The sequence below is a fragment of the Tamandua tetradactyla genome, chromosome 14, assembly GCF_023851605.1.
Source record: "Tamandua tetradactyla isolate mTamTet1 chromosome 14, mTamTet1.pri, whole genome shotgun sequence".
Lineage (NCBI taxonomy): Eukaryota > Metazoa > Chordata > Mammalia > Pilosa > Myrmecophagidae > Tamandua > Tamandua tetradactyla.
The window spans coordinates 45,731,546-45,744,035 of record NC_135340.1 but is presented as its reverse complement, the minus strand read 5'-3'; the positions used below and the strand labels follow the sequence as shown (position 1 = coordinate 45,744,035).

Here is a 12,490-nt window from a genome sequence, read left to right as displayed (position 1 = left end):
ATTAACTGGAGAGAGAGGCCACATCTGAGCAACAAAAGAGGCTCTCTTGGGGGTGACTCTTAGGCCTAATTTTAAGTAGGCTTGACCTATCCTTTGTGGGGTTAAGTTTCATGTGAACAAACCCCAAGACTGGGGGCTCAGCCTATAGCTTTGGTTGTCCACACTGCTTGTGAGAATATCAGGAATTCAACTTGGGGAAGTTGAATTTCTCCCCACTCTCACCATTCCCTGAAGGGGGCTTGCGAATACTTTTCCAGTCACTGATCAAATCACTCTGGGATTCATCAGGGCATCACTCTGGACAAACCAACAAAATCTCATATGCTACCTGAGATTCCAAGTACTTATGACATTCACTCAAACTATCTACATGAGTTATATTAGGAAATGCTCCAGTCAAAATATAAATTTTGTAACAAATAAACATTTTTTGCTTTAGTCTCACATATAAGGTGACATTTTAAAGTATTAATTATCATCTATTTTCAACACCCTGCAATGATGACATTCCTTTGTTCTTCCTCAGGCAAAAACATTTCTTAAATTTGTACATTGTACATTTCACTATTATTATACACTCTAGGCATTCCTAGATTATACCATCTCGATCTTTACCATCTATCTTTCTTTCTGATTTCATTTATGTCCCCAGTCCTCCTCCCTCTATCATTCTCACATGCAGGTTCATTCAGTGTTTTAACATAATTACATTACTGTTAGGTAGTATTGTGCTGTCCATATCTGAGATTTTATATTCAGTCCTGTTGCACAATCTGTATCCCTTCAGCTCCAATCACCCAATATCTCACCCTATTTCTATCTTCTGATGGTCTCTGTTACCAAGGAAATATTCTAAGTTTATTCACTAACGTCAGTTCATGTCAGTGAGACCATACAGTATTTGTCCTTTTGTTTCTGGCTAATCACACTCAGCATAATGTCCTTAAGGTCCATTCATGTTGTTACATACTTCATAACTTTATTCTGTCTTACAGATGCATAATATTCCATCTTATGTAAATGTCACAGTTTGTTTAGTCAACTGTCTGTTGATGGACATTTTGGCTGTTTCCATCACTTGGTAATTGTTAATAATGCTGCTATAAACATGTAAATGTCCATTTGTGTCCTTGGCCTCGTAACCTTTGAGTAGAGACAACATATACATGGGTCCTGTTTTTTAAACCGTTCTGCCAGACTATGTCTTTTGATTGGAGAGTTTAATCCATTAACATTCAGTGTTATTACTGTATGGGTAGTACTTTCTTCTACTATTTTGCCTTCTGGATTTTATACATCATATCTAATTTTCCTTCCTTTTACCTTTACTCATAGTCTTCCTTTCTACACTCTTCTCCACACCTCTCTCTTCTGATTTCATATCTGTCTCTAGTGTTCCCTTTATTATTTCTTGCAGAGCTGGTCTCTTGGTCACAAATTCTCTCAGTGATTTTTTGTCTGAAAATGTTTTAATTTCTCCCTCATTTTTGAAGGACAATTTTGCTGGATATAGAATTCTTGGTTGGCAGTTTTTCTCTTTTAATAATTTAAATATATTATCCCACTGTCTTCTTGCCTCCATGGTTTCTGCTGAGAGATCTGTGCATAGTCTTATTGGGCTTCCCTTGTATGTGATGGATTGCTTTTCTCTTGCTGCTTTCAAGATCCTCTATTTCTCTTTGACCTTGGACATTCTGATTATTAAATGTCTTAGAGTATGTCTATTTGGATCTATTCTCTTTGGGATATGCTGCACTTCTTGGATCTGTAATTTTAAGTCTTTCCTAAGAGTTGGGAAATTTTCAGTGATAATTTCCTACATTAGTTTTTCTTCTCCTTTTCCATTCTCTTCTCCTTCTGGGACACCCACAACACGTATATTCATGCGCTTCATATTGTCTTTCAATTCCCTGAGTCCCTGCTCATATTTTTCCATTTTTTTTTCCTATAGTTTCTGTTTCTTGTTGGATTTCAGATGTTCTGTCCTCTGGTTCATTAATCCTATGTTCTGCCTCTCGAAATCTACCATTGTAGGTTTTCATTGTTTTTTTCATCTCTTCTACTGTGTCTTTCATTCCCATAAGTTCTGTGATTTGTTTTTTCAGACTTTCAGTTTCTTCTTTTTGTTCCTTCCTTGCCTTTTTTATATCCTCCCTCAATTCATTGATTTGGTTTTTGATGAGGTTTTCCATTTCTGTTCGTATATTCTGAATTAGTTGTTTCAGCTCCTGTATGTCATTTGAATTGTTGGTTTGTTCCTTTGACTGGACCATATCTTCAATTTCCTTAGTGTGATTTGTTATTTTTTGCTGGCATCTAGGCATTTAATTACCTTAATTAGTTTATTCTGGAGATTGCTTTCACTTCTTTTATCTAGGGTTTTCTTAGAATTTTTCAGTTCTTGTTTTCTTGTTTCTTGCCCTGCTTGTGTGGTACCTTTCCCCCCCACACACTTAGGAGGGTCTGCTTAGATATTATAGACCCCAGCCAGTTTTTCCCAGACCAAACTGGCCTCCTATCAGGAGGAAAGAGTCACCTGCGTCGGTTTTCCCTGAGCATGAGACCCAGCAGGTTGAAAGACTTTCCTGTGAAGTCTCTGGACTCTGTTTTTCTTATCCTGCCCAGTATGTGGCGCTTGTTTGACTGCAGGTCCCACCAGCATAAGATGATGCGGTATCTTTAACTTTGGCTGGGGGTTTGTTGGAGACAGAGGAGAGGTTGTAGGCTGGTTTTAATGGCTTCAAATTACCAAGCACTGGTGTCTGAATTCCTTGATGGAGGGATTCCACCTGGGTGGGCCTTCACTCCTCCCCTGGGGAAGGCACAGGCTCCAGATAAGCCCCCAAAAGAGCTCACTTCTGCCTATGCCTGGGGCAGTTGCAGCCTGAAAAGTCCTGCCGCTGTATCCAGAGGCAGTCAAGCCTTTGTAGATACACAGCCACAAAAACCTGTTTCCTTCTTTTTTTCCGCCTTTTTCTGTCAGTCCTGCCCCCTTGGTGCCGGGGCAAAAATGAGCAACCTCCGCTTTGATCGGGTTCACCTAAGCTGGGGGCCTATTTTTAGTAGTCAGAATTTGTTAATTAGTTCCACAATTGGTGTCTGATTGTGCCCAGTCACTGCTGCTGGTAAAGTCCTTTCCTTTCCCCTCTGGGAAGCGGCCTGTGGGGGAGGGGCGCTGGCTGCCGCAGCTTTGGGAACTCACGGTTTTGGGGGGTGCTCGCAGCTGGTCCAGCTGGTCCAGACTGGGGTACGCTGTGTGTCTGGTCACTGACATGGCCCCAGGAGCTGTTCTGTACTGTTTCTGGTTATTTAGCAGTTGTTCTGGAGGACCAACTAAAACGCGCACGTTGTTAAGCTGCCCTCTTGACCCAGAAGTCGGATTGCTTCACTTTTAATTAATTTTGAGAAGTCCACAAAGAATAAAAAAGGGAACCTAAACATATTTAATAATTGCTGAGAAGATATGAGCAGACTAGTTCAGAGACCATCAATACTTCTGTTATTTATATATAAAGCAGAGAGACAGTGTGGTGTGGTGATGTGTGATGGAAAGAAAAAAAGGGCTTGAGCCATAAAGACCTTAGTTTGAATTCTAAATGAGTCTCTTAATCATCTAACTTCTTAGAGCCTCATTTTCCTCATCTATAAAAATGTGATAATAGTTACCTGTCATGGTTGTTGTAAGAATTAAATAAGCCATTATTTGTAAAGCACCTGGAATAGAATACGGATTTGATAATAGTATCTATTATTATTATTATTATATTGATTTATTGATGGCAATTTCTATGTAAAATTGTATCCTCTTTCAACCTGACAAAACCAAGAAATGTAAGATTCTTAGTTTAACACTTACAATCGATTTCTTAACCCATGCCATATGTGCAAACTAGTCTGAAATCTGAAAACCTTTAAAATATTTTAAAATAAACTAAGATTACATTAGCACATTTTTACATTCCTAAACAAAACGCTGCTTAGAATACAGAACACAAGCATATTAAGCAATATGTGTATTATATAGAAATTTTATCTTCAGAGAATTAAATCAGTTCCAATCTAAATATCTCCCATGGTGGTAGAGTTACATATTTGGGGGCAAAAGTAGCAGATAGTATACAGCAGGTTGTTGCGAATTTGACAAGTGAGAGAGTCTAGAAAACTGGTGATAGCCATGTTAAAATGGTGAATGAAAGTGTCCAGGATTGTCAGAATTTAATATGACAAGGGTCGCTATCTAAACTAAGTTTTAACATGTAAAGAACTGAAAGGAATCAGACTCCAATTTATATTCCTATATTGAGTTCTTTGATCCAGTAGAAATCATGGTGAAAAGAACTGGAAAGGTATTTCAGGGAGGTGTAAATCTTTCTGACAATGATGAACTACTGGGCTCAAGAGTGACACAGAAAACATGCCTCATCACACTCAGTTTAAGAATATACTTTTGCCTCTAAGACTAAAGTATTAGAATGCAGATCTAAATTTTTCTGTTGCTTGATCTGGTGAAAACCCCATATGAATAAGGGGCAAAAATAAAATAAAATAAAAGGTTTTTAAATCTTCAATACAGAAAAGATTTTTATCCACCCAAAGAAGCACATTAATTGTTTATGCCATCCTATTTTAATGTTAGTCAATAAAAGAAGTGTATTTAGTACATAAGCTTTCTTCCAAAGTTTCTTTAGAACATAGGCTTTCATGGGTAACAAGGACAAGTAATGTTTAGTTGACAGTCTAACATTCTGTGGGTTCTTAATGGAATTTAAACTCCAATGTAGCATGAAATCTCTCACATAGTATGGTCATCATATATCTCCACTACTGTGAGTTAATCTTTGAAGATACTGTTCAACACCAATATAGGTTCCTCCCTTTTTTTGCTATAGGTCCCTTTCTGAAAATTTTCTTAGAACCCTACTTCAAAGAGCGGAAATCTTTCAATTTGCTATTTGTATCAAGTAAGGCCAGCTCAGAGTACAAATTTGCTTAATCCATGGACACCATGTATCAGAAGATTTGAGGGGTGGAGGAAAAGATTTAGAACAATTATTTCACAAGAATATTTGTGCAAACAATAATTTAAATAAAGTTAAATGAATGAAAGAAGTATTCACATCTGATTAAGAAAATGCAATAAACTCTAACACTGTTATATATAGTTCTTACATAGAATATCATAGATTTGCTCTCTCTTATTCTTAAAAATCTAGGACTTGGTGGTGAGAAGCACATAAAGTTTTGAAGTTTGAATACTAGCTCTGCTACTCACTATGTGGTCTGAGGCAAGTCACTCTCACTAGCTTCTGCTTCTTTACCTCTAAAAGGCAGTAATACCCACTAACTCAGAGTGTCGAGAAGATGAAATTGTTTAGCACTTCATAAGTGGCCTCAATTTGCTTTTCACCTCATCTCTTATCTCCCTTCTCCACACACCCAATGCACTAACCATCCAAAATTTTTGATTCCTGCATATGGTACACCCTCTCATATCTTTAGGTTGTTCCTTCTGCTATAATCTCCTTCTCTAGACCTCTCTTCAAGAATGAGTTGTGTCCTTTCCTCTGAGATACTTTTCCAAGATCCCCTTGGCAATATTACTATTCTTCTTTCTAACATCTATTGTCGAAACCTGTTTCTTCTGTCCTTACTAGACCACTAGTCGCAATACAGTAAATAAAAGGTTTTTATTTGAATGCTCACTGTGTCCCACATGGTGTTAAGTGCTTTTATACATAGTCACAATTAATCCTCACAATCACCCTGTAAAGCAATTACTCTTATTACTTTTGTTTTATCAAAAAGAAACTAAGACTTAGAGAAGTAACTTGCCCCAAGCCACTCAATAATTATCACTCCCTGTATTAGACTGCTAATGCTGGCCCGAAAGCAATATACCAAAAATGGAACGGTTTTTAAAAAGGGAATCTAAATCACTAATCTAGTGCTGAGAAAATGTTCAAACTAAGGCACCAACAAGAGGTTAACTTCACTTAAGAAAAGGCTGATGCTGTCCAGAACAACTTTGTTAGTTCGGAAGGCATGTGGCTGGCATTTGCCCCACTGTCTCACAGTGTTGAATCAAGATTTAAAGAAACAGCTACCCCCACAGATTGGGTCAGGATCAAAACATGACTTTTCTGAGGCACATGATAGTTTCAAACCTGCATACTCCCCATAATGTCGACACCCATTTCAGCACAAAGAAGTCAGAATGGTCATTGCCCAGATATCCCTGAAGATTGAAATAATGATCAAATGAGAGGGAGGAGTTTAACTGAGAAGTTAGGATTTAATATATGATTATGACTACTGACTCAATATAGATTTTTTTTTTGGTTTCTAGTGTATTAGAACAGTCAGAAGGAAATACCTGAAATTACTGAATAGTAATCCAGTGGCCTTGATCTATGATAATGACTGTGTAATTATATAGCCTTCATCTTGTGACCATGTGATTGTAGAACATCCCCTTTCTCTAACGTATGGATAGATGAAAACAAAAAGGCTGGCAATACGGGGAAAAAAACCCTTGATAAACTATGGACAATAGTTAATAATATTTACTTTAATAATCTTTCCTCAATTGGAACAAATGTAATTATTGTTTTAAAAAATAGAATTACAGAAAAAGTGCTATCATCTATTGTAACAAATTTTCCTCACCAATGCAAGCGTTGGTGGTGTGGAGGTATATGGGAATCCTGTATTTATGCATGAATGTTCTGTAAATCCAAAACTTCTCTAATAAAAATTTTTTTAAAACAATTAAAAACAATCATTACTAATTATCAGCACTACTTGGTCATAATTAGTAGATTGGGATTCAAACCCAAATTCCTAGCTCCAAAGCTATTCTGCTGCCTTTGGTTACTAACTTATACTCTCCACACCTTTGTAGCCTTAGAAAAAACTGACAACATCTGGTAGGATATTTGCACTGAACATGTGTTTGGTAAGTAAAAAGGCAGATAGGGTGTATCCTTTCATTTAGTCACTGAATGCCTATCATTGGCCAGACATCTGCTCAGAACCTGGGGATACAAAAATGATCCGACAAGATCTCTACCCTCAAGAAACCTACAGTCTATTGGGGAAGAGAGACAAGTAAACAGACCACTGCAATACTGTGTATGGTTTAAGTAATATTTTGGTAGTCTCTGGCCAGGCTGCTGAAAAATTATAGGATGGAGCACTTAAACTAAACTAAAGAGGAGGAAGGTAGTTAAAGAATTGTAAAGAAAGTCTACTTTTCCTTTAGAAACCCACATTAAGCTGCATTCTATACTGGCATGCTGGTAGCTAGCATGGCAGGAGTTTATGAACTTCTTTTTTAGATTTGATTAGATTATATCTATTTTTATAAGTCTATTTTATCTTAGTCATATCTATTTATAAGTAAATCCCACCTTTATTTACAAGTAAATCTCACCTTTTAAAAACATATTTAAAGGATGATTTGCTTTCTAAATATGTTCATTTTATATGACAATATATCCTTTTCCTCTCCTCACAAATACAGAAGGAAAGACACGAAGAAAAAGTGACTGCTCACATAAATGGCCAGTGTTAAAAGTCCTTTTAACAAAACAACAGTCAATTTAGAATTTTTCGGCTCAGGAATATGGGGGCTAAAGTATACTACATTTCATGCAACATCTCCAAAAAAAATCATCTATATTCAAGAACATTTTACTTCTTTTTAAAACTTTTGTTTTTTCCCCATGTACATTTCCTTCCTTCTTTGCCTTCTCCACACTCTACCTTTACTCTGCAATAATTATAAATACAATTTAGATAATATATTCCTACCAGTTGTTCACTTGCCAAACAATAGTTCATTCAAGTGGATTCTTTCTGGGCTGTCACGGAAATTACCAAAATAAAAAGCTTTATTAAATTCAAGCTAGATCATATCTGTTGTTTTTTCTTATCCAAAGCCATTACTTTAGAAGAAAATTAATTAAACCTAGTACTGTCAAGAGATGACAAAGTTGGTTGCTATCAATATATTTATGGCTTTTCTAGGTGGTTACTGATAGATTAAATGATTTTGACACTCAGTTCTAATTTGAAAAAAAGCAAATTTTCCCAAATATAATGGAACAAGATGAAATAATAAAATAGAGTAAAGGTGGTGGAGAAAGCAAATAAAAAGCAATGAAATTAAAAACAAACAAACAAACGTGAATACAAAAAAAAAAAACAAACCAATAAGTTAAATGAGGTAAAGATGGACTTGTTTCCATTTTGTGACGTTAACAAAGACAGTGTCAAAGACAAAAGCTCAAAAGATTAATAATTAAGAGCAGCAAACATAAGCAACTAACTAAGTGCAGGTTCAAAAAAACATAAGCCTGAAATGTGGGCGATCTGGTTCAAGTTCAAAGTAGTCTAAACTAATTTATCACCCCAACTATTCAGCAAAATAAAAATAACCTAGCGAATTAAGAATTTACATAACAATGTCTTTCTCAACTTCCTGTAATAAATTCTTTCACTATAAGGGAAAAATACATAAAAGGGAATATCAAGAAAAATGTCCCTATCTTTAAACAAGTTTGAGATTTGTGAAAATTCATGAATGCTTGGTAAGGAACAGAAAAAATCAACAGTTGTTTATAGCAAGTACCATGTGCTATTATATTTAATACCATATAACATTAACTAAGACTTTAATCGTATGTTTAAAAACTCACAGTTCCCTTAGCAAGCGTAACTGTTACTACTTACAGAAAATAATAGGGATAATCACATTCATCAAATTAATTTTAAGCACCTTTATTAAACCTAAAGCTGTTTGTCACCACAATGACCATCTATTGTACTTTTATTCTTTTATTAAATAATTCTTAAACCATCTACCACGAACTGCTGTTTAACTGGTAAAATTAGGCAAAATGCTGAAAAACTTGAGAAGTCAGAAGTAAAGTCAAAGTCCACTGTACAAAGCTACTGAACCATTGCTCCTTCTTTACATAATATCTTTATAAAGTGCTAAATTTTAATGTCATTCACCAGCTGGATTTAGAATTGTGTGAGCAAAAATGAATTCTATATTCTACATCAACTTTTACCGTGCCTTTCTTTTTGCTTGAAAACTCATTTCATACATTGCCACTGATTCAATTTCACCTGCAGGTAATGAACAGAGAATTCATTGTGGGGGGAAAACAAACAGGAGTGTGAAAAAAAAGGAAGTTATCAGATAAACCTGAGAATAAAACAGTTGATTGAAAAACACTCCAACCGCCAAACTCTTTCTCTATCCTTTAGGAGTCATTCTGAATTTCCATATTTTAGTTAACATTTCTCTCAAGAAAAACTAGTTAGTGTTCCAAAAGCTCCCAATTGGAGTACTCACCGGGTTCATTTGAATCTTGAATCCGGGCTTTTATTTCAGCTAACCCGGGCTCCTCCTCTTGGGAGACTGAAGCTGTTGCCCCCTCCTCTGTGTCCTCTACCTTAGTCACTGTAAAGTGTGGCATTGTTATAATCAGAAATACTTTGCTCTTTCTGTATTTTAACTTCCTTTCAGTCGGTTTTCCCTACCTACCTCTTCCTTACAGACCTCCTTTCCAACTGATCACTGCCTACTGGAGACAGTGGCTGGGAAACGGGAAGTACTTTAAATGCATGTGACCTACACCCCCAAGGGAGTGGAGTGCTTGAAGACACGCCTCCTTCCACAATGTTTATCATTCATTTAAAAGGATTAAGCTCTCCTCCCTTTGTTTATTCTTCTTAATCTGAAGAACCCCAAGAACTTTTCAGTCTGCTTTCCCAGAGCTACTGAAAGCTGGAATCTGAGCAGAATGTCTGCTGTGCTCACTCATTGTTTCTTTTCCTTAGTTATTAACATCCCTATGTGCACTTCATGATCTCAGTCTTTACCCTCATATTTCACACGAGAAAGATTACAGTTCATTTACAAGCTGCCTTTTTTTTTTTTAAAGGAAAGACAGAGAGAAGGAAGGAAGGATAGAAGGAAGGAAGGAAGGAAGAAAGGGAAACATCTTTAAACATTTTCTTGTTTTATTGTATTCTGTTTCTCCGTTTTTGTTACATGGGCTGGGGCCGGGAATCGAACCGAGGTCCTCCGGCATAGCAGGCAAGCACTTTGCCCGCTGAGCCACCGCGGCCCGCCTACAAGCTGCCTTTTATAAAAAATAAAAAGACTGGCACCACATCAACTTAGAAAAACAAAATACATACTATTTTCAAGCTTCTGTTGTTGTTGCTCTATTTCAGAGCATTTGGGAAAATATTTATGTTTTTTTTTCTTTAACCTTCAGATAGGAAATTCATTCAGCAAATATTTAATGAATACCTACTTATTTTATGCGAGGTATAGTTCTAGATGCTGTAGTATGTACAAGGACATCCAAGATGAGAAATTAACTTTCCCTCCCCCCAAAATTTGCTTGATGTAAATACTTCTAATGGGAAGAATTCAGAATTGTTCTGGTGCAGAGCCTGGATAAAAAAGACTTTTAAAAGCCCCCAGGTAATTCTAACATTCATCCAAGGTTGAGAATTTCAGCTATATTGGAAAGAGACAAGTTTATCATCTGAAGTCACTACACACCCACCAAGATGACTAAAAACAGCGACACCAAATTTGGTGACAATGTGGAACAACAGGAACTCTCATACATTTTTCTTATAAATTGGCACAACCACTTTGGAAAAGGGTACAGCAGTTTCCCCTACAATCCAGCAACTCTACTCCTAGATTTCTAATCCCCAAAAAGAAAACACATGCCCACAAAAGGACTTGCATAAGAATGTGCATAGCAGTTTAATAATAATATCTAAACAGTGGGAACAGCCCAGGTGTAAATCCACAGGAGGATGGATAAACAAAAGGTGACATATCCTATAAAGGAACAGTATTCAGCAATAAAAAGGAATGAACTTCTGATATATGCAAAAACTTGGATGAATCCCAAAAACATCATGCTAAGTCAAAGAAGCCTTAAAAGGGTACATACTGTATGATTCCATTGATATCAGGTTCTAGAATAGGTAAAACTACTCTACGGTGCAAAAGAATCAAGACAATGGCTATCTCTGGGAGGAAGGAAGTGGGGATTAATGAGGAAGGGACATTCCCTGTTGATCTCCACCCTGGAATGATGGTAATATTCTACATCTGGACAGGGTTTAGTGCTCCAAAGTGGTATGCATGCACTTGCCCACGATCAGCCAATATTCACTTAAAAATTACGTACTTCATTGTTTGTTTCAAAAAACAAAAAACTGCAAATACAGAATTATAATAATATGCATTTTGAAGTATTTGGGGGAAGTGAAATGAAGTCTGCAATTTATCTTGAAAATGCAAATACAGTATAGATATGTGATAGGACAATACAACAAAATGCTAATGACAGAATCTGGTGGTAGGTATATGGGTATTTAATGTAAAAGTTTTTTTAACTTTCCGTTGTTTCAAAATACAATGTAGCGGGCAGGCAATGGTGGCACAGTGGTGGAGTTCTCGACTGCTGTACGGGAGACCCGGGTTCAATTCCTGGGGCATACCCATGTAAAAACAAACAAACAAACAAAAAACAATGAACTGACTGGCATCATTATGAAAATAAATAGGCAAGTCATAGACTGGAAGAAAATATTCACTAAACATATGTGTTTAAAGGACTTATGTAGAGAATATATTTTTAAAAACCCCTTACAACTCAATAATAAAAAAAAAAAAAAACCTAAAATATGTGAACAGAAAATTCACAAGGAAGATACATAAATGGCCAATAGACACTTGAAACGGTGCTCAACATCATTGTCATCAAGGAAATATGAATTCAAATCACAATCCAAAAGACTAGGGGCAAAGATTTGGAGCAACTACACTCTCAAACGTTGGTGGGAGGGTAAAATGCATAGCCATTTTGGAAATGGTATAGCCATTTTGGAAAAAATGCATGGGAGATTTTTATAAATCTGAACATACATCTTCCCTATGACTCAGCAATTCCACTTCTAAGTATTCACCCAAAAGAAATAAAAGCCTAAGTCCACAAGGAAATTTGAACAAGTATTTTTACGGTAGCCTTATTCATAACAGCACCAAACAGGAAACAGCTCAGATATCCGTAAGCAGGTTAAACAACTTGTAGTATATTCATACAATGGAATACTACTCAACAATAAACAGGAATGAACTACTGATAGGTTCAACAACATGGATGGATCTCAAAAAACATTATACATGATAAACTATACATCATTTATACACATACTAAAGTATTTATGTGGAAAGTGTACGTCTGCAACTTATTTGGCTTTATAGGTTTTTTTTGTTTTTTTCTTTCTTTTTTTATTAATCAAAAAATTTTTTTTAATATAACAAACAAATGCAAACATTCTTAACTTATCATTCCGTTCTACATATATAATCAGTAATTCACACTACCATCACATACTTGCATAGTCATCATCATGATCATTTCTTAGAACATTTGCATCA

At 36.1% G+C, this 12,490-nt stretch overlaps 1 protein-coding gene across 4 annotated transcripts in view; it reads right to left on the bottom strand.

Moving 5' to 3' along the window:
• The window catches only part of SLC12A6 (solute carrier family 12 member 6), a 200,971-nt gene that overhangs the window by 161,785 nt on the left and 26,696 nt on the right, over positions 1-12,490 (bottom strand). The window contains exon 1 of one of the 4 annotated variants that reach the window (XM_077127351.1): positions 9,365-9,935. The exons of the other annotated variants lie outside the window; for them this stretch is intronic. Coding sequence (XP_076983466.1) covers positions 9,365-9,488 — 124 coding nt within the window. The 5' untranslated portion in view covers positions 9,489-9,935. Of the gene's footprint in view, positions 1-9,364; positions 9,936-12,490 lie in introns of those variants that run through there. 4 annotated transcript variants of the gene reach the window in all.